The following is a 22,088-nucleotide window of genomic DNA, read 5'->3' as shown; positions in this document are numbered from 1 at the left end:
CCCACCACCCCCTTTTTTAGGAGGGTGTCAAGTCCTGTAATGCTCAGGAGTGACCACATGTGGTGCCTGGATTTGAACCAGTGAACTTGCCTTCACTTGAAAGGCAAGTGCCTTTTCTCCTGTGTTGTCTTCTGTAACCTCAAGCATTTTTTCTTACCTCCTACATCATGCCTCACACACTTTCTTCTCATTCTAATGAAATAAGTTATTAGCTCTGATGTATGTGTATATAGTGCTATTGGTATTAACGCTCAACTTAAAGTGAGGACGTGTTTGTTCATCTCTACACTAAATCTAATTTTTTCTGCTCCATACAACAGGTCAGCCACCTTTTTCAAATTTTCTGTGGTCGCAGTCATTCACTTGATACAACTTTGCTGTCCTAAGATGGAACTCCTTTATTCAGTCCTTGACATGGTTCTTTGACATGGTTTTGAGAATCTCAGAAATGAAATTTATTTCGGCGGTGGAAGTTTGGGCCATACCCGGTGATGCTCAGGGATTATTACTGGCTATGCACTCAGAAATCACTCCTGGCTTGGGGGACCATATGGGACGCTGGGGTATCTGACTGCAGTCTATCCTAGGCTAGTGTGTGCAAAGCAGACAGATGCCTTATGGCTTGCGCCACCACTCTGGCCCCTCAGAAATGAATTTTTGTCTTATCTTTGTCCTGTTGTACTATTTACCTGTTAAAAGTCCAATTAAGATATACTGTGCCGGGGCCAGCGAGGTAGCGCTAGAGGTAAGGTGTCTGCCTCATAAGCGCTAGCCAAGGAAGGACCACGGTTTGATCCCCCCCCCCCACCGCCTCCCATATGGTCCCCCCAAGCCAGGGGCAATTTCTGAGCACTTAGCCAAGAGTAACCCCTGAGCATCAAATGGGTGTGGCCCGAAAAACCAAAAAACAAACAAACAAAAAACAAACAGATACACCTGTGCCACCACTGTTTGCTTTACTGCTTTCTTCTGAAAATTGCATCTAACTGGATAGAAATATTATGGAAGGGCCTGAACAAAACAATTGCTTTTCATCGAGCATACCTAGAAAGGGATAGATATGTTGTCTGTTAGGTTGTCTAGTCAGGAGACTGGAGCTAGAAGTTGTCCCTTTTACCACCTCCCTTTGATTTATTCAACTTGAGACCATACTCTCTAAAATTGCATTAATCTTATGTAGGAATATAAGAAAAGTGAGCAGTGACTTTTTATACTGTTCAGTTATTAATAATACATTTTCTCTTTTTTCTGTGTCTTCATAGGTTTTGGGAAATAGAAAAGACTTCACTTGAATTTGGTTATTTGGACATAATTTGAAACCTGGAGTTTAGTAAAACTTATTTTCTTCTTTAAATGAGTTGCGTTCTCTCTAAGGGTTATGTCTTCCTGCAAATTTATCCCTATGTTGAAGTTACATTTTCCCAGAGTTCTGCTTGTTTTTGTCCTTCTATTCACACTAACACTCTTCCTCCCCACCCTGCAAGTGGAAACAACAATGAATCTATATAGTTCTCATTTGGGATAAGCTTATTAGTGGATGGCCTTTGCTAGACCGTGCTCCGAGTTGCTGATGATTCAAGAAGAAACCAGGAGAAATAGGGGAATGCTTTAAGTTGTTCTATAGTTTGACTCTGCAGTGGCAGGGCCTATACTAACTGAGGGAGAATCGCCCGCTGGCAGTGGCAGCAGATGCGAGCCTTGGGGATGGGGAGCCAACTCTAGAGGCCTCCTAGTTGAGACTGACCACAGAATCTCTGGGCAGTTAATTGGAAATTGTGTTCTCTCCCCTAGGGACATGCAATGGGAATGAACTTTTCCCACGGTCTAGTGTCACTTAGTTAGAAATACAGTTGAACCTGTTTGTCTTTTCTATTGGGATGTAATTGATAGCCGCCTAAGGAAGAGATTGTTGGTTGTGGGATTTATTTCAGGCTGTCTCCTTGCCTGTATTGTTTCTTTAACAGCTCTTTACATTTTCTTTTTCCAGCAATGATGTGGTCCACTGGGCATATACTGACCACTGTGGCAGGTCTGAGCACATAGCTGAAGCTGAAAATAGGAAAGCTGGGGGCAAGGAAGAGCCTTGAATCTTGAGGTGGGACGTTGACTCTAAGATGTCCTTGAGCAGTGGAGCCTCCGGAGGGAAAGGAGTGGATGCGAACCCGGTTGAGACATACGACAGTGGGGATGAATGGGACATTGGAGTAGGGAATCTCATCATTGACCTGGACGCCGATCTGGAGAAGGACCAGCAGAAACTGGAAATGTCAGGCTCAAAGGAGGTGGGGATCCCAGCTCCCAATGCCGTTGCCACACTACCCGACAACATCAAGTTTGTGACCCCAGTGCCAGGTCCTCAAGGGAAGGAAGGCAAATCCAAATCCAAAAGAAGTAAGAGTGGCAAGGACACTAGCAAGCCCACTCCGGGGACTTCCCTGTTCACGCCCAGTGAGGGAGCAACTAGCAAGAAAGAGGTGCAGAGACGCTCAGGAGACGGTGCCAATGCAGGAAGCCTGGTTGCTGCTATTGCTCCCAAGGGCTCTGAGAAGGTGGCTAAGGCGTCCCGCAGTGTAGCCGGCTCCAAAAAGGAGAAGGAGAACAGCTCATCTAAGAGCAAGAAGGAGAGAAGCGAAGGAATGGGAACTTGCGCAGAAAAGGATCCTGGGGTCCTCCAGCCAGTGCCCTTGGGAGGACGGGGTGGGCAATATGATGGAAGTACAGGGGTGGACACAGGAGCTGTGGAGCCTCTCGGGAGTATAACTCTTGAGCCTGGGGCAGCGCTGAACCCTTTGGGAGCTAAGCCGGAGCCAGAGGAAGGGGAGAATGAGTGTCGCCCGCTAAAGAAAGTCAAGTCTGAAAAGGTAAGAAGTGGCCTGCTCAGGTTGCCCGCTGGCAGTCAAATATACCCTGGACTGGCTGCCTAATGCTCTATGTGCTTTTCGGCGAGGATTATTAATTAGTGTGTAGATAATGGCCAATTCCAAGTTGAGAGCAGTTTGTTATGAAAATGTGGTTTTCTTCCAAATGAGGACATTTCTACCTATTGATTAAAAGGCCAGACATTTTGCAATGGAATATTGTTGGGAATAATTACTTCGAATCAATTTTCCTTGGGTCAAGTTCAGAACCTCCCATCTTGTCCTTGTCCCACTTCACCCACTTGTTCCCTCAAATTTTGATATGATTCTTTTTTTTTTTTTTTTTGTGGTTTTTGGGTCTCACCTGGCAGTGCTCAGGGGTTATTTCTGGCTCCAGGCTCAGAAATTGCTCCTGGCAGGCACAGGGGACCATATGGGGCGCCGGGATTTGAACCGATGACCTCCTACATGAAAGGCAAACGCCTTACCTCCATGCTATCTCTCCGGCCCCTTGATATGATTCTTAGCTTGACTGACATTTCATATCCAAGTCATGGATAAATTCAGTCATATTCAGCGTTAGATTGAATGCTATTCTCCATAGACTAGCATTCCATGTTAAGTCTCAAAAGGAAGAGTGTTAGAAAAATTTCATGGCATGGTGCCCACAAAGTGTTCTATTTCTGGCTACTGAAAAGCAAAAGGGCATCCTTTGTGTGGAGAAAAGGGGACAGAAGTTGCTGGCTCCACCTTGAATGCACTCATCAGTCAGCCCTTAGGAGTCCGTATTGTGGCTTTGAAAGCTTGGCCTTGGCAGATTCTTTGGCCTCGAATCAGGTAGATGTTGGCCAGGTATCTCCCTTGATAATTGGGATGGTTGGGAATCAAGGTCTGCTGCTGGTTTCATAGCTGCCAAACAGTGTAATGACACCTCACCTTCTGCTTCACGCAGTGCCTTCAGCTCCAGGAGGGGACCTCCTCTGAGAAAAAGAGCTTAGTCTCAGGAAATGGAGCCTGCAGGGCTGAAACAATGTAGGCATGAGTCTAGGATTAGCTCAGCCTTCAACAGCTTCCAATGTCTTGCCAAATGGCTGGCCTGGTAATGAGCTGTTCATTGGCTCTTGATTTTCTGCTCTGTGTCTGCACACCCTTTGCTTTCAGCTGGTCCTAGCAGATGCAGCATAAATTGATTTCTCTGTAATTACATCAGCTGCAGCAGGGAATACCTATCTCCCTGTGTATGTGTTAATAAGTAGGGAGGCTGCATGTGTGCATCTGCATGGTGATGCTCTCGCATTGCCTGCATTGGGGGGTTACTCTCTACCAGTGACTTTCTTATTTTTGATCCTAGCCTTTAGTACTTACAGAGATCTTAGCAACTTCTGGGTGTCTCCGGTCACAGGGCTGTGAATTTTCAGACATTAATTACATGAGTTTGTTTCCTTTTATCAGTGGCAGCTGTCCACAAGATTGTGTAAGTGGCAGGTGCCATAGTCTACCTCCACTGGCTTAGGGTCGAGTTCCAGCTACTTACTGGCTTGGTTCATCCTCTACAGCTGGAATTGGCCATTTTCTCTGGGGTACAGATGGATAACATTTTTAAATTTTTATTGTTTTGGTTTTGGGGCCATAGTTGGCAGTGCTTAGGTGTTAACTCCTGCCTCTGCGCTCAGGAATTATTCCTGGCAGGTTTGGGGACCATGTGGGGTTCTCAGACTGCCACGTGCAAGACAAGTACCCTACCCACTGTATTATCTCTCATACTAGGTTGTGGTACTCTTTGGGACTTGTGTACTGGATTGTGGTGTGCACTGGAAGTTTCACCTTTGATTGCAGTGTATTGAAGATCACACTTGCTGTAGTGCTGGAGGTTACCAATAGCAGTGCCCCTAGGATAGTACCCGCACGTGGGTACTATCCAGAACTCTCAGATTTATAATGGTAAGCTGGAGCTCTTATGGTCAATATCTCTCCAGAGCCCTGGGAAGTATTTTCTTTTTTTTTTGGGGGGGGGGGCACACCTTGTGACACTCAGGGGTTACTACTGGCTATGTGCTCAGAAATCGCTCCTGTCTTGAGCCCTTATTGGACACCGGGGATCCGACCAAGGTCCGTCCGGTCAGGGCAAACGCCCTCCTGCTGTGCTATCACTCCAGTCCAGTATTTTCATTTTTAATTCTTTTAGCTACTCTGTTTTTCCCTCCCCTTTCTATTGTTATTGTTTTTAATGTGGTTGCTATAGTAATCGCCTATGTGTCTGACAGGTGCTAACACATTTTTAGCTCTGGCGCTCCCCAGGGGCCTCTTCAAATTCTGGTACTTGTGGGGACTAGCACTCTGATTGTGGTGCTTTCCAGGGTTCATGCCCCCCACCCAACCTTTTTTGTTTGTTTTTGGGCCACACTCAAGGGTTTTCCTGGCAGTCTCGGGGGACCATATGGGATGCCAGAGATTGAACCTGAGTCTTTTCTGTGTTGGCCATGTACAGGGCAAATGCCCTACCGCTGTGCTTTCGCTCCAGTCCCCATGCCCCTTTTTGTGATGCTTATCTACACCTGGTTTAAGTGTGATTGGAAATCTCTTTCAGCACCAGGCTGTCATAGTTGCTTATGCTCAAATGATAGAGCTTTTAGGATTATGCTGTGCACATGTGGGGCACTGGAGATTTGAACCCATGATCATATATACTTGCAAGGCAGCTCCTCTAAGCCATTGCACTATTCAGTCGACCTAAAAGTACTTTTAAAAATTGGTTATTATTTAAACATCGTGATTTGGGCCCGGAGAGATAGCACAGCGGCGTTTGCCTTGCAAGCAGCCGATCCAGACCAAAGGTGGTTGGTTCGAATCCCGGTGTCCCATATGGTCCCCCGTGCCTGCCAGGAGCTATTTCTGAGCAGACAGCCAGGAGTAACCCCTGAGCACCGCCGGGTGTGGCCCAAAAACCAAAAAAAAAAAAAAAACAAAAAAAAAACTTAAACATCGTGATTTATTTATTTTTATTTATTTATTTTTTTTTTTTTTTGGTTTTTGGGCCACACCCTGTGACGCTCAGGGGTTACTCTTGGCTATGCGCTCAGAAGTCGCTCCTGGCTTGGGGGACCATATGGGACGCCGGGGGATCGAACCGCGGTCCGTCCGAGGCTAGCGCAGGCAAGGCAGGCACCTTACCTTTAGCGCCACCGCCCGGCCCCAACATCGTGATTTATAAAGTTGCTTCTAACAGTTACTTCTAGCATTCAATGTTCTAATGCCAATCTCTCCATCAGTAGTACATTCCCTCCACCATTTTCCCCAGTTTCCCACCCTTCCCTAAATCTGCCTTTGGCAGGTACAATAATTTACTTATTACTTTTACAACTAAATGGTAATATTAAAAAAAACTCCCATTAAAAGAAAATTTGTGAAAATTGTCATATCACACAATGGGGTCATTATGTCATTGATGGTTTATTAAATTATTGCTAGTTGAGCATCTGTTATTGATTTGCTCCTTGAACTGAGGTGGCTTTTATGTTAATTTCGCATCTAGTTTGGCGCATTCTTATTGAAATGTCTTTTTTTGGGGGGGTTAGGGGGAACCACATCCTTGACCCTCAGGGGTTCCTCCTGGCTATGCGCTCAGAAATCGCTCCTGGCTTGGGGGACCATGTGGGTTGCCGGGGGGTCAAACCTAGGTCTGTCCTGGATCAGCCATGTGCAAGATTAACGCCCTACTGCTGCGCTACCGCTATGGCCCCATTATTGGGGTGTCTTGAAAAATATGGAGGTGTTGTGTGAGTGTATCGGCAGCTGTGTGCTCTAGGATTTCAAAGGTTTGTGAAATTTTGCTGATGAATTTGCACGGCAGAGTCTGTGGATGGTGGATGTGACTGCTAGGGCTTCCAGAATTATGGAGGCATTAGGGGGAAGCAGCCCGCTCTTTCTTTAAAAATGATCCCAAGATGTCAGCCCTAAACTGGTATATCTGAAGTTTTTGGTTTCCCTGAAGAGATTCATAGAAAAGCATTCAAGTTAGGTTATTGGTGTAGCAGCAGTTTTGGGGCTTGTGTGCAGCTGACACGGCTTCAACAGGGCAGGGGACTCCGACCCCTTCTGAAGCACCTTATTCTGTTCCCTGCCGGACCTCTACTGTATTTTCTGGCGTATAAGACGACCCCCTAATTTTACAGTTAAAACAGTTTTAGGCCTATATTCGCTGTAATAGACTTCCTCTCTGACTCTGGCCCATCTGAGCAGACTTTTGACAGTGCAGATTCTGGTACAGAACATTGTCTCATTTGCATGCATGAAAAGCCTGCTTGGATTGGCTGAGTGAGAGAGGCGGTCCGAGCAGCCTTGTAGTGATTGGTGCAGAACATTGTCTCATTTGCATGCATCAAAAGCCTGCTTGAATTGGCTGAGTGAGAGAGGCGGTCCGAGCAGCCTGGCAGTGATTGGTGCAGGATCGAGTTGGAAACTTCGTTTCGTGGCAATATCCAGATGATTTTTGTTTAGCGGCATATCGAAACGTTTTTCGGGATATACTCGGCGTATAAGACGACCCCTGGTTTTTGATTGACTTTTTTTCTTTTCAAAAGTCGTCTTATACGCTGGAAAATACGGTATATACATGAGTTTTGCTTACCTTTTGAGAGTTAAATAAGTCTCTGAGTCTGGCCCTTGGACAGGCATGGTGGTGGCTCTTAAAAGTACTTTTTTTTTTGGGGGGGGGGAACCACACCCGGTGGTCTGTGGTCTACTCCTGGCTCTATGTTCAGGGACAACTCTTAGTGGGCTTTGGGGAACGGGGGCTATATGCTGTGCCAGGGATTGAACTCAGGTTGGCCATGGTTTGTGTTGTTTTTGTTTTTGTTTGTGCCATACTTGGCAGTGCTCAGAGTTTACTCCTTGCTCTACACTCAAGAATCCCTCCTCATGGTGCTTGGGGGACCACATGGAGTCTGGGATTTAACCCAGGTCTGCCTTGTGCAAAGCAAGAGTCCTCCCAATCCACTATACTCTTTCTCCAGCCCCTTGCTGAGCAGACTATGACAGAAACTTCCTTTCTTAATTCCTTTTATTGTTTCCACAAATATGTTCTTTGGGTGCCTTTGTTCATTGAAATTAATCTAAATTTTAGAGGTTGTTAAGTAACTTGGTGATATAAGCGATTCATGGTGTGGGGATGATAGAGAAGCAAGTTGACTGGGAAAGGATAGGAATCCTGTGGTGGAGTAGCTGTTGAGAAAACAATGAACCTTAGGTTGGAAGCATAGATACTGGGTCAGTGTTTGATGACTGGAACTAGAGCTACAAGCTAAGTCTTTGAAGACATCTCTTAAGATCATCTCTCTGAGATAAGTTATAATAAGGCTTCATTGGCTTGGAATGCTCCTTCTATATGAGACAAGTAGCAGAACCCAAATAGCGAAGCATGTTGCAGTTGTGGTCCAGGAATGATACACTTTTTGTTTTAGTTTTGTGGTGCTGGCTGTCTTAAATCTCACGTGTGTAAAACAAGTGCTCTGTTATTGAGTCACACTCGAGACCCCTAGGAGTAATATATTCTGGACTGGGAATTTTTTTTTTGTTTTTGTTTTTGTTTTTGGTTCACACCCGCCGGCACTCAGGGTACTCCTGGCTCTTACGCTCAGAAATTGCCCCTGGCAGGCTCGGGGGACCATATGGGATGCCGGGATTCCAACCACCATCCTTCTGCATGCAAGGCAAAAGCCCTACCTCCACGCTATCTCTCCGGACCCAAAATTTCTTTTTTGTTATTGAATGCTTAGGACTGATTCTCATTCTACACTCAAGGATCAGTCTTGGTGGGCTTGGGGGTGGTGCTGAGGATTAAACCTGAGTTGACTGTTTGTGAGGCAAATGTCCTACTCATTGTATTAATAACTTTGGTCCTGAAATAGAAACTTCTTTTTTCTTTTTATGCTTTTTGGGCCACACCCTATGATGCTCAGGGGTTACTCCTGGCTATGTGCTCAGAAATCACTTCTGCTCCGGGGACCAAGGATATGCCCTACCACTGTGCTACAGCTTCGGTCCTGTAATAGAAACTTCTTTTTTTTTTTTTTGCCACACCCGTTTGATGCTCAGGGGTTAAGCGCTCAGAAATCGCCCCTGGCTTGGAGGGACCATATGGGACGCCAGGGGATCGAACCGCAGTCCTTCTTGGCTAGCACTTGCAAGGCAGACACCTTGCCTCTAGCGCCACCTCGCAGGCCCCGTAATAGAAACTTCTTAATGCATTAACTTTGGGAAGTAGCTTGACTAGAGTTCCTGCCATCCCTTTTAGTAATGGGAAAAAAAAGTGTAGTTGATTCTACCGCTTGATTGATGAGGGAGAATTTGAATATTCAAACTCTCATCATCCTCTACTTCAGGATGTCCCTCATCAAGGTAGATTTTTGAAACTAGAGGTGTTGGGGATAATGTCTTTTATGGGACTCCAGTGTTGCTCCATTGTACCTCTGCCCAGGCTCACTGTTTTAGCTTGGAAGTGCTCCAGCTCCAGATTGTTACTGAGTATTCGTTCTTCATGCTTCCTACCAGCTGGAGAAATGGAAGGAATGTTGCAGAATAAACCATTAGAGCCTTTTCTCTTGTTTCCTTGATTTGCTTTGATTAATAGTGTCACAGGTGGGCGTCTGGGCATGCAGCCAACCTGGGACGGATTCGGGTTAGATCCCTGGCATCCCATATGGTTCCCTGAGCCTGCCAGGAGTGATTTCGAAGCTCAGAGCTAGGAGTAACCCTTGAGCGCTGCCTGTGTGTGGCCCCAAAACAAAATAAAACAAAAACAAAAAATACGTTGCAGGTGGGAGAAGTGGATCCTGCCGACAACTAATGGTTTAGTTCACCGAACTCCTAGCTTTCACAGCACTTGCAGGCAATTTAGATAGAATGTGGTACAAGAAATTGTGCTTTGGGGCTAGAGAAATAGTGCTTGCCTTGCATGATCCCGACCCTCTTTCGATTTGTGGCACCAGAATGCCCCTGAACAGAACCAGGAGTGATTCCTGAGCACAACTCGGGTGTGGCCCCAAACCCTCTCACCCTCTCTCACACAAAAAAGAAAGTGCTTCCACCTTGCTTGGCTCATGATGTGTGTGCTCATGGTGTGAGCTAGGACTGGTCAAGTCTGTGAGTGACACATGGCATGAACAGTAACGTCTCACCAGCCCCTCAGGCTACTGTTAAACTTCTCCTGAAACCCACTAGGTCTGCATGTAGGTTGTCTGGAATTGTGATTTCAGACTGGAGCAAGGAATTTTTCTTTTCAGGAAAAGGAAAGTCAGTTTTAAACTTTTCCCTCATAGAAAATAATTTCAGGAGGAGACAAAATAATGAAGTAAAATAGCTTAGAAAAATATGGAGGTGGGTGGGATGAGGGGGGGATGGTTCATGTTTCAGATTGCGCATACTTCTTTTTTCCAAAGGGGAAAAAGCCCAGGTAAACAACCTCACACTGAGATGTGGACTAATTTCTTTTTTTTTTTTTTTTGTTTTTGGGCCACACCCGGCGGTGCTCAGGGGTTACTCCTGGCTGTCTTCAGAAATAGCTCCTGGCAGGCACGGGGGACCATATGGGACACGGGGATTCGAACTAACCACCTTTGGTCCTGCAAGGCAAACACCGCTGTACTATCTCTCCGGGCCCATGAGATGCGGACTAATTTCAAAGGGGAACTGTGTACTTCTCGTACCTTTATGAAGTTGGTTTTATAAGGGCCAGATAAGTAGTATGGTCATGTCTTACGTGCAGCTGGTTGTGGCAAGGGATCACTTAAGCCCTACCAAGAGCAGTCCCTGAGCATCACCAGGTATGGTCTCCTACCAATCAATTAAAGTTGGTTTTATATGGGGCTTTTCCCAGATTATCCCTGCCTGAGTCAAGAATCTGTTAGAACATTAAACAAGGTAATGCTGGAATTCTTGACCTGTTTGCCTTGTTTGTCTCCATCTCAAAGCTCAGGATTTGCATCTCAAAGGGGTGTGGCCTTCAAGCTGATGACTATGGCAGCTTCTGGAAAAGCTCCTGGCAGTGGCCCCTCCCACTCATCTGCCTGCTGCATAAGTAGAGAAGGGAGAGCACCTATGTGATTGTCACAAACTTAGCGCTTGCATTATTGCCAACTGCCAGACAAAGAAAAAGTAAGTTGGGGCCGGAGCAACAGCACAGAGGTAGGGTCTTTGCCTTGCATGCAGCCAACAGAGAACAGACCTAAATTTGATTCCCATGTGATTCTTTGAGCCTGCTAGAAGCGGTTTCTGAACACAGAGCCAGGAGTAACTCCTAAGCACCGCTGGATATGACAAAAAACAAAACAAAAAAGTAAATTCATTTTGGACTCCATGTGGGTCCACCGCATGCAAAGTGAGCACCCTACCCACTGTACTGTTTTCTGGCCCTGATGTTTTTGTTGTTGTTGTTGTTGTTGTTGTTTGGTTTTTGGTCACATCCAGTGATGCTCAGGGGTTACTCCTGGCTTGGGGGACCACATGGGAATCAAATTTAGGTCATGGGACACTGGGGGATGGAACTGCAGTCCATTCTAGGTTAGCACATGCAAGGCAGATGTCCTGCCACTTGTGCCACTGCTCTGGCCCCCGATGTGTTATTTTGATACCTTTGCCAGGACTGAACTAGGAGTTTTTAGTTATTTTAGTGATTTTTTTGTTTTGTTTTGTTTTGTTTTGTTTTTGCCACACCCAGCAGTGGTCAGGGGTTACTACTGACTCTGTTCTCAGAATCGCTCCTGGCAGGCTCAGGGGACCATATGGGATGCTGGGGATCGATCCTAGGCGTGTCCCAGACACCCTACTGCTATGCTATCACTCTGGCCCCAGTTTTAGTGATTTTCCAATTATAAAGTATACCTAGTAACCAAAAGGTCTGAAACTTTGTACTGTAAGCTCCCTATCCCTATTGCTGCTGCTTTTGATCACGCCAGGCAGTAACTGTCCCTCCTTTGCTTTCTTTGACCTCTTTATTGTGTAGAGTACAGAGAGAATGACAAAATGGCCGAGCACCTCTTTCACCTCATCATGCTTGCAATCCTACCTGTGTTCTAGGGACATCTCTCTTTGCCCTAATTTTGTTCGCCTATCTGATTTTATGCCTTAGAGCTTTCTTTTTGCCTCACAAAGGTCAGGGTTCTCTGTTCCTTCTGATCTGAGGCCTGTTCTCTTCACAACTTTCCTGGGAACTGACTGTTCTGCTCAGCTGTTGGTAAGGGATCAACCTTGCTTCCTGAAGCCAAATACCCTTAAGCATTTATCTTTCAAAAAATAAGGAGTTGATCATTGTGAGACATGCGTTCTCTACCACAGAGCTTAAGTTGAATGATGTTTTTTCTTTTTTCTTTTTTTTTTTTTCTTTTCGTTTTTGGGCCACACCCAGCGGTGCTCAGGGGTTACTCCTGGCTGTCTGCTCAGAAATAGCTCCTGGCAGGCACAGGGGACCATATGGGACGCTGGGATTCGAACCCAACCACCTTACGTCCTGGATCGGCTGCTTGCAAGGCAAACACCGCTGTGCTATTTCTCCGGGTAATATCTTGATCTTTCTATGGCCGAATTACGTTTTTTCTTTATAGCTTTATTTCCATCAGAATCTAATTCAAGAAGGGCCCAGAGAGAGATTATCTTGTTGAAGCTCCTCATTTTAAGAATTCTTGCCTTTGAGGTGGGGGTGTGTGTTTTGAGATCATTTTCTGTCAGTATTCAGAGGCTGTCTTGACCCTGTGCCCAGGGTCACTCATGATGGTGCTTGAACCATATGTAGGACTAGGATCAAGCCAGGTTGGCTGCCTGCATGCCAGCAAGGGACTTAGGATCTCTGCTGCAGGCTCCTCATTTTATAGAAGAGGAAACTAAGACTAGCAAGGTCATGCAAAACCAGGCACTAAAAGAATTCCTGTGGCATATTGTTGTGCCAGGGTTTTGAACAAATCAAACTGTTATGAGGAAGTCACTGTTTTCTTGTTTTGAGGCTACTTTACAGTCATTGACTCTGTGCTCAAGTACTCTTTCACTTGTCTTTCATACTGATTTAACATTATAGATACTCAAAGAATTTGGGTGACTTTGGTAAGATGGTAGATATTGCTTATAAAGGATGACTGTTTATAGTTGCCCTTAAATATGGGAGGATGTGGTTCTGTCCCTAACCTTGGCAGTGCTAGTGATTGAATCAGCACTGGTTGCATGCAAGGTATGGGCCTTACTCTCTGTACCATCTTTCTAGCCTTCCTGTTTATCAATTGGACATGTTACATTGAACTATTTTGGTTGTAGGGCCTCAACCCAGTAGTATTCAAGATGGCTTTTTTCCACTCTACGCTCAGAGTTTACTCCTGGTAGTAGTTGGGGATTATACCTGTAAGATCTGTGCACATATGCACAAGTTCCTTGCCTGTCTGTTCAGGCCAGGGAAATTAATTTTAAACTTTGATTATGGGTTGGATAGATAAGATATATTGTCTTCTACTAAATTTTTATTGTAATAGTTGAGGCATTTGCCACTCCTGTCAGTTTGGCAATGACAATTTTACTATTGCTGTTAAGGAAAAATCCTGCCCTGGTACATCTTGGACATAACTCTTTAGAGAGGACACACAGCTGTGTTCACGACTTACTCTTGGCTCTGCACTCAGAGTCACTCCTGGTGGGGCTCAGGTACAGTAGGGAGTGTCAGGTAGTGGACTTGGTTGGGTTGGCCACGTACATGGCAAGAGCCATTATATGGTGTGCTATCTCTCTGGCCTCTAACACAGTTTTAATAGATTTCAAATGTATTATGGATATTAACACTTTGTTTTGTTTTGGGGTCACACCTGGCTGTACAGGGCTTACTCCTGGTCTTGTGCTCAGGGATCACCCCTGGAGGGGCTTGAGGTAGCATATACATTACTTGGAATTACAACCCCAGGCAGCCAAGTACAGAAAACAAGCCTTTTACATGCTATACTATCTCTCTGGCCCAGATGTTAACTTCCAGGAGTAACCCCTGAGCATCAAATGGGTGTGGCCCGAAAAACAAAAAACAAAAAAACAAAACAAAAAAAGCCGGCAAGGTGGTGCTAGAGGTAAGGTGTCTGCCTTGCAAGCGCTAGCCAAGGAAAGATCTCGACCATGGTTTGATCCCCCAGAGTCCCATATGGTCCCCCCAAGCCAGGGGCAATTTCTAGTGCTTAGCCAGGAGTAACCCCTGAGCATCAAACGGGTGTGGCCGAAAAACAAAAAACAAACAAAACAAAACAGATGTTAACTTCCATGTGTTTTGTTTTCTTTTTGTTTTGTTGGTTTGTTTTGGGGCCACATTTGCAAGTGCTAAGGTGTTACTTCTGGCTTTGCACTTAGGAATCCCAACTGGTGGACTTGGAGGATCATTTGGATGCTAGGTATTGAATCCAAATAGGCTGCATGTAAAGCATACAGTACCCACTGCACCATCTCTCTGGTCTGCCAGATGTTGACTTTTATTTTGTTTTGTTTTGTTTTTGGACCACACCCAGTGATACTCAGGGGTTACTCCTGGCTATGCACTCAGAAATCGCTCCTAGCTTGGGGAACCATATGGGATGCTGGGGATTGAACTGGGGTCCTTCCTAGGTTAGCGTGTGCAAGGCAGACACCCTACCGCTTGTGCCACCACTCCAGCCCAGATATTGACTTTTGTGAAAAGATGTGATATACTGTTGGATACCATCATTGCTTTTCATTCACTCATTAACATTGAATGCATTTTATTATTATTATTATTATTATTATTATTATTATTATTATTATTATTGATTTTTGGGCCACACCCGGCGCTGCTCAGGGGTTACTCCTGGCTGTCTGCTCAGAAATAGCTCCTGGCAGGCACGGGGGACCATATGGGACACCGGGATTCGAACCAACCACCTTTGGTCCTGGATCGGCTGCTTGCAAGGCAAACACCGCTGTGCTATGTCTCCGGGCCCATTTTATTAATTTTTATTTATTTTATTTTATTTTTTGGTTTTTGGGTCACAACCAGCAGCGCTCAGGGTTTACTCCTGGCTCTTTGCTCAGAAATCTCTTCTGGCAGGCTCGGGGGACCATATGGGATGCCGGGATTCGAACCACTTCCTTCTGCATGCAAGGCAAACGCCTTATCTCCATGCTATCTCTCCGGCCCCCATCTATTCTATTTCTAATGGCAGATACTAGCTTATCTAAGTTTAGTTGTGCTTAGACCTAGCCATAACATCTTCCTTGGCCCCTCTTTTTGATTGTTAATTAATTGCCTTCTATGAAAAAATACATTTTTTAGAATAAATGATACCAAATTTACTCAACTCAGATGATTTTTAGCCTTTTTTTTTAATTTATTGTTTTCAGACAACATTTAGTGGTGTTCAGAACTTAGTCCTGGCTCTGCACTCAATGATCACTCCTGGAGGTGGAGCTCAGGACCATATGTGGTGCTGGGGATCAAATTTGGATAGGCCATATGCAAAGAAAGCACCTTGCCCTCTGTACTCTGTCTTTGGCCCAGAAATAGTATTTCTTAGTTAATAGTTGCTTCACAAGCCTTTTGCTTACCCCTTAACATTGAATCAAACAGTGAAGAGGGCCAGAGCAATAGTACAGTGGATAGTACAGCAATAGTACAGTGGATATGGCATTTGCCTTGCATCCCTCCATGCTATTTCTCTGGCCCCTGCTTTTAAATGTGCTTCGGCAGCACATATACTAAATATCAGGTATTATGTTTTGTGCTGGGAATACACAGGTGAACAGAGAAAGATGGTTCTTGCTTTTAGAGGACTTTATAGACTACCATCTAGAAGACAGTTCCTGAAATTGTTGCCCCTAAAATCAAATGCATTATGCCACTGGTCAAAAATGTAAGTTATTGGGAAAAATACAGGAAATAGTGCACGTGCCTTGATTGTGGCCAATCCTGTTTCAGTCTGGCATTGTCTTTCTTTTCTTCAATAACTCCATGAATGACACTCTGCTCCTCCTCCCTTCCAAAAAAGGGAAAGAAAAATCGCAGCTTCATGGGGCTGGGATGAACCCAAGCCCAAGACTGGAAGGACTGGAGGTCGGTTCAGTCTCAAGTACTATATCGTACTTAGAGCAACATATTAGGAGTTGCCCTGAAACAGCACCAGGTGTGGTCCTAGAACCCCAAAAGCAGGTTTTAGCCTTCCAGAACTTTCAGGAGTAGGGTACCAAAAGTCTCTACTTCCAGATAATTTAAATGTTTCCAGTTAATTACTTTATTATTTAGAATTTGATGAGCTGGGGCCGGGCGGTGGCACTAGAGGTAAGGTGCCTGCCTTGCCTGCGCTAGCCTTGGACGGACCGTGATTCGATCCCCCGGCATCCCATATGGTCCCCCAAGCCAGGAGCAACTTCTGAGCGCATAGCCAGGAGTAACCCCTGAGCGTCACCGAGTGTGACCCAAAAACCAAAAACCAAAAAAAAAAAAAAAAAAGGAGAATTTGATGAGCTGGAGAGATAGTACCAAAGGTTAAGGCATTTGTCTTGTATATGGCTGACCCCAGTTGATCCCTGGCACCATATTGAGATTCCCTGAGCACCGAGCCGGGAGTAGTAAGCTCTGAGTACGTTCCAAAATAAAACAATTTCTTTTTAAGTCATTGTGAATTTTTTATAAGGTATGTAAAGGAGTATGCTTTTGACATAATATACCAACCTTCTAGGCTTGCCTATGTTTTTCTGTGAACATTATAGCTTGTTTGGGTTATCCGTTCTGGAGAAACGTGTTCTCTCTAGAACACATTTCTTCTCTTTCCCCTCTTGTCACACAAGTAGATTACCAGACATAGCTTGATGGCTCCCTCATAGGCTGTTGAGACAATGAACATATGCCATGTAGGTGTTCAGGGGTGAACTTTACCTAAAATCCTGATCTAAAATCAAGTCGGGCATTTTTTTCCTGAGTGGAATGCAACTAAGGTGGTTCAAGCAGTGGTAGAACACTCATCTATTTTCAAGGCTATACCTCATTTTCTTCCCTCTTTACTGAGCATTAATGTGCACTTTACTGCAGCACTTCCTTTCCCTTCTTTTAAGAACTGCTAATTTGGTCGATTCACGAAACCAAAAATAAATAAATAAAACAAGAACAACCCTCAAGTAACAACATTTAAAGAAAACAACAAGAAAACATCTATTTAAATTTCATGTTTTGAGACTATTTTTTTGGGGGTCACACCATAGCTTTGCTCAGGGGTTACCCTGGCTCCTGCACTCAGGAAATCGCCCCTGGCCAGGCGACGGGGGACCATATGGGATGCCCGGTATTGGAACCACCATCCTTCTGCCCTGGAAGGAAAATGCCTTACCTCCATGCTATCTCTCTGGCCCCTCATGTGAACTCCTATAGTATAACTTTGTAATTCATTTCACCACTTATTACTTGAGTGATCCTTGAGCAGTTAACTTAGTCTGTTTTCTCATCTTTAAAATGTGGAAACAAAAGTACCTAAATAGGATTATGATATTAAAGTGGTTAATTTGGGCTGGAGCCTTAGTACATTGGGTAAGTTGCTTGACTTCCATGCCAGTTGACCTGCATCTTGAGCACTGCCAGGAATGATTCCTGAGCACAGAGCCAAGAGTGACCCCGAGCACTGCCAATCGTGGTACCACAAACAGGTGTTTAAATAAGGCAGTTAATTTTACGTAAGACACAATTCATGTAGAACAGTATTTTGCTTAACACAGGTTGGGGAAATGGTTTATGGGCTGAAGCACAGACCTTGCATGAAGAGGCCCCCCCATGTTTGATTCCCAGTACTCTGAGGTTTTCAAACATTACTATATGTAACCCTGGCTACCCAGCACCCCTAGGACTGAGCATTGAACCTTTTAGCTCTACACAGCTGGGTCATATTATCACTTGGAGAGACCTTGGACCCACTGAGCTCCATTTGGTTCCCCACAAATATATGACTCGAGTTGAAAGATGTCTGTCTTCTGTAGGCATTAATGGAGTGAAATCTAACAACATTTCACTTTTACTGGAATCTCAATATGAATAGATAAATACGTTGGCCTAGACTTTTGGTTTGGGAGAATTTTCATGTCGGTGATGTGTTCTAAAGGCTTCAGAGGGAGTCCAAAAATTGGCTTCAAACACGATTGAAAGCAGCCTGTTGGCTTTCAGATATCATATGAATTGAGTTTCTTTTTTTGGCTACATCCCTGGTGTGGAATTGGGTCTGTTGGATGGATAGTTGTTACTGTGGGTTTGCCAGCACATGCAGCTCCATGTGTGCCAGAAGGGAGAGTGCTAAATGTTTATGTTTTTACACCAGAGTGCATGAGAAATCCAACTTCTGTTCCTCAGTCTTCCTCCCCCATTGTGAACTTGTATTTTTGCCATTTGGGTACAGGAGCTTTTACAGCCGAGCTCATCTAGGGAGGCAGCAGGGTTTCAAGCTGGAGGTGGCAGTAACATGCACAGCTGAGATCTTTCCATTGCTGGCTGCCCAAGCTCTCATGGCTGTGGTTTTCACTCTTCAAGCCACGCTTGAGTAACCCGCCTCCAGAGCTGCTGACAGGGCTGTGTACAGAGGTCTTGGAAATTACACTGTTCATTTCCTTATCATCTTCTGACCTGCAGTGCAGAGCCTTCTGGTGCAGGAACAAAGCAGAAAAAACTCCAGACGGCTCCCAGCCAGCATGTGTCAAGGGCTACAGAGAAGGAAATTGGACTTGCTCACTTAAAAACCGTGGGGTTAGGCTTTGATTTCTGTTCCTGCTGAGAGTTATTTGTGTGTGTGTGTGTGTGCGCGTGCGTGCATGCACACGCACACATGCATGTGCTATCTCTGTGTGAGTATAGAATGAGTCTGCACATGGCAAAGCTACGGCGGAGGAAGAGCATCTGTAAGGGGAAGAGCAGGAGGGAGATTGCTTTTCTCTTCAGTTAATTTCCCAGTTGTGCCATTTGGGGTGGTCCTGGAAGGATTATCATCAGGATGGTGCCAGGCCATATTAATATTTCAAAATATGTTTCTCTTGGTACAGTTTAGTCATGGTTGAGAGCATTCTCTCCCCCCACCCCCACCCTAAGACACAAGGAAAAGGCTTCTTTGGTTGGCTGACATATCCTAATCACAGAAGTTATTCCTAGGTAAAAGACACATACAAAGATATTTCGTTGTATTTTGGGTCAGTCCAGGCCTGCTCAGGGATCACTGATAAGCTCAAGGAGCTGAATTGAACTTAGGTCAACCACATTCAAGGAAATGCTTTATCCACTGTTCAGTCCTTTTTTTTTTTTGGCCACACCCTGTGGTGCTCAGGCGTCACTCCTGGCTCTATGCTCAGAAATCGTTCCTGGCAGGCTCGGGGGACCATATGGGATGCTGGGGGATAGATTCCAGGCTCGTCCCAGGTCCACAGCATGCAAGGCAAATACTTTACCACTCTGCTATCACTCCTGCTCCATATAATGCATTTTTTAACCTGCCTAATAAAGTATAAACTTTAGGTCAGACTTAGCCACAGAAATAGTAGTTTGTGATGGAGGAATAATATAACAAAGGAGAGATAGAGGGATTTGTAGCATTCTTGTATTTTCTGTTTATAGAACAGTGGTTTTCCCAATTTTTTTTTTGTATTAAAACAATATTTTTCCCCACCTCTTGGCATTTATTTTGCCCTAGTAAATACAAAGGAAATACTTTTCAGGTTGAAGTAAAATGTAGATGATATAAGGGTATTTCTGAGCAGAATTTGCAATGATATCTTCTGAATTTCCATTGCTTTAATATCCTAGGTGACATCAGAGTCTTTGTGAAATAAAGATCAAAAAGGAGTCTTTAAATTCCTTTTTTTTTTTTTTGGGTCACACCCAACAGCGCTCACGGCTACTCCTGGCTCTGTGCTCAGAAATTGCTCCTGTCAGGCTCTAGGGACCATATGAGATGCCAGGGAGCCAAGGATTGAACCCAGGTCCATCCAGGGTTGGCCATGTGGAAGTGCAAGGCCAATGCTCTACCACTCTGCTATCACTCCAGTCCTCAGTCTTTAAATTCTCATGCTGAAGGTGTTTTAAAGTGTCTCCTCTATTTTTTTGTTTGTTTGTTTGTTTATTTTTGGGCCACACCCGGCGATGCTCAGGGGTTACTCCTGGCTGTCTGCTCAGAAATAGCTCCTGGCAGGCACGGGGGACCATATGGGACACTGGGATTCGAACCAACCACCTTAGGTCCTGGATCTGCTGCTTGCAAGGCAAACACCACTGTGCTATCTCTCCGGGAAAAGTGTCTCCTCTATTTTGTGTTGAATATTTTCACATGAGAAAAATACTGTACTCCTTGTGGAAAGAACAGCGACATGTTGAAACTTGTTAGAAACTTGAATATGGGATTCCCCAAAACTCCCAAGTTAGAAACTTGGTTCTATCCGGCAGTTCATGGTTTTTACTTTGTTTTGTTTTGTTTTTGAGCCACACCCAATGGCACTTAGGGTTGCTTCCTGGCTCTGTGTTCAGAAATCACTCCTAGCAGGCTCTGGGGGATCATATGGGATGCCAGGGATTGAACCTTGGTCAACTACATGCAAGGCAAACTCCCTATCCGCTGTGCTATCACTCTATCCCTCAGCCTTGGTTTGATCCCTGGCATACCATATGATTTCCTGAACCCCACCAGAAGTGATCCCTGACCTGAGTACAGAGCCAGGAATAAATCCATTGCTCCAGCCCAGCAGTATGTGTTTTAATGGTGCACTTGTACTGCATTCTCAGCTTTATTATTATTATTTAAAGACCGTGGTTACAAGGTTGTTCATAATACAGGTTTTATTTTCCTGCAGATAAGGTTGTTCATTATTTGAATTACAGTCATACAGTGTTTCCCTTCACCAGTGTTCCCATTTTCCCTCTCACCCTCTGTATAGTAATCTCATACTGATTGTGATATGCAGTCATTTGATATCCTTACCTCTGAATAGCGAAGATCAAATTCATCAAAAGTTTAAAGAAGTAATAAAAAGGGCCGGAGCAGTAGTACAGTGAATAGACATAGGCTCATTCTGCTGCACCACTGCAGTGATCCTAGAGCACATAGCTAGGAAGAGTAAACCCTAAACACTGCCAGGTGTGATCCCAAAACAAAAGAAAAAATGATGAAACATAATATTATGATTTTTTACCCCCGAGTGATGGTTATATTTTTTCCTTGAGGACAAACTGACAAATCTGAATTTGAAAGGAATATGTAAGAATTGGAAACTTCGGGGCCGGGCGGTGGCGCTAAAGGTAAGGTGCCTGCCTTGCTTGCGCTATCCTTGGACGGACCGCGGTTCGATCCCCCGGTGTCCCATATGGTCCCCCAAGCCAGGAGCAACTTCTGAGCGCATAGCCAGTAGTAACCCCTGAGTGTTACCGGGTGTGGCCCAAAAACCAAAAAATAAAAAAATAAATAAATAAAAAAGAATTGGAAACTTCAAGAGCAAAAGAGATATTTACTTTTTCTAAGCTTTATTGATTTCATCTCTAATGTGGAAGTCTTGACCTCATAGGGTTACTATGAGGCTTCATAATATGTGAAATAAATATTTATGTGAGATGAAGGTTAAACTTTCAACACAGTGCTTAACATAGCAGACGTTCAGTAAATGTTCTCTGTTACTGATGCCATAATGTTATTAGCTTCCGGGAGTAAGATCATTGTGAAATTCAGGAAGGCCTATCTTTAGAGATGTTGCGCTTCTAGATATTTTGGACAATAATACATTCATGGAGGCCCAGAGGAATAATGCAGTGGCTTCAAGTGCCTACCTTGCAAGCATGTGGTCATGAGTTCAAATCCCCAGTTTCCCACATGTGCTAGGCTCAACTCTGGCAGCAGCTTAGCTGCTCTACTGGGGCTGGAGAAGATAGGATAGCAGCAGGTAAGGTGCTTGCCTTGCATATTTTTTGTTTGTTTCTGGACCACACCCAGTAGCCCTCAGGGGTTGCTCCTGGCTCTGGCTGAGAAATCACTCCTGGCAGGCTCAGGGGACTCTATGAGATGCCGAGGGTTGAACTCAGGTTGGCCACATCGCAAGGCAAACCCCGACTTTCTGTGCTATGCTGTGGCACTGCGAGGCATGGCCCAAATCTAAAGAAAAAGGAGGGGCTAGAGTGATAGCATAGTGGGTAGGGCATTTGCCTTGTACCCAGGTTGAACCTGATCCATGTTCCATCCCCAGGATCCCATATGGTGTCCCAAA

At 44.8% G+C, this 22,088-nt stretch overlaps 1 protein-coding gene across 1 annotated transcript in view; it reads left to right on the top strand.

Moving 5' to 3' along the window:
* Positions 1–2,011: 2,011 nt before the first annotated feature.
* ZNF609 (zinc finger protein 609) overlaps positions 2,012–22,088 on the top strand; it is a 143,497-nt gene continuing 123,420 nt past the window's right edge. Inside the window, 1 exon segment of the mRNA XM_049777599.1 lies at positions 2,012–2,861. Within this exon segment, the coding sequence (XP_049633556.1) occupies positions 2,115–2,861 (747 nt within the window). The 5' untranslated portion in view covers positions 2,012–2,114.

Source organism: Suncus etruscus, chromosome 1 (genome assembly GCF_024139225.1).
Source record: "Suncus etruscus isolate mSunEtr1 chromosome 1, mSunEtr1.pri.cur, whole genome shotgun sequence".
NCBI lineage: Eukaryota > Metazoa > Chordata > Mammalia > Eulipotyphla > Soricidae > Suncus > Suncus etruscus.
This window is presented reverse-complemented; position numbering and strand designations above follow the sequence as displayed.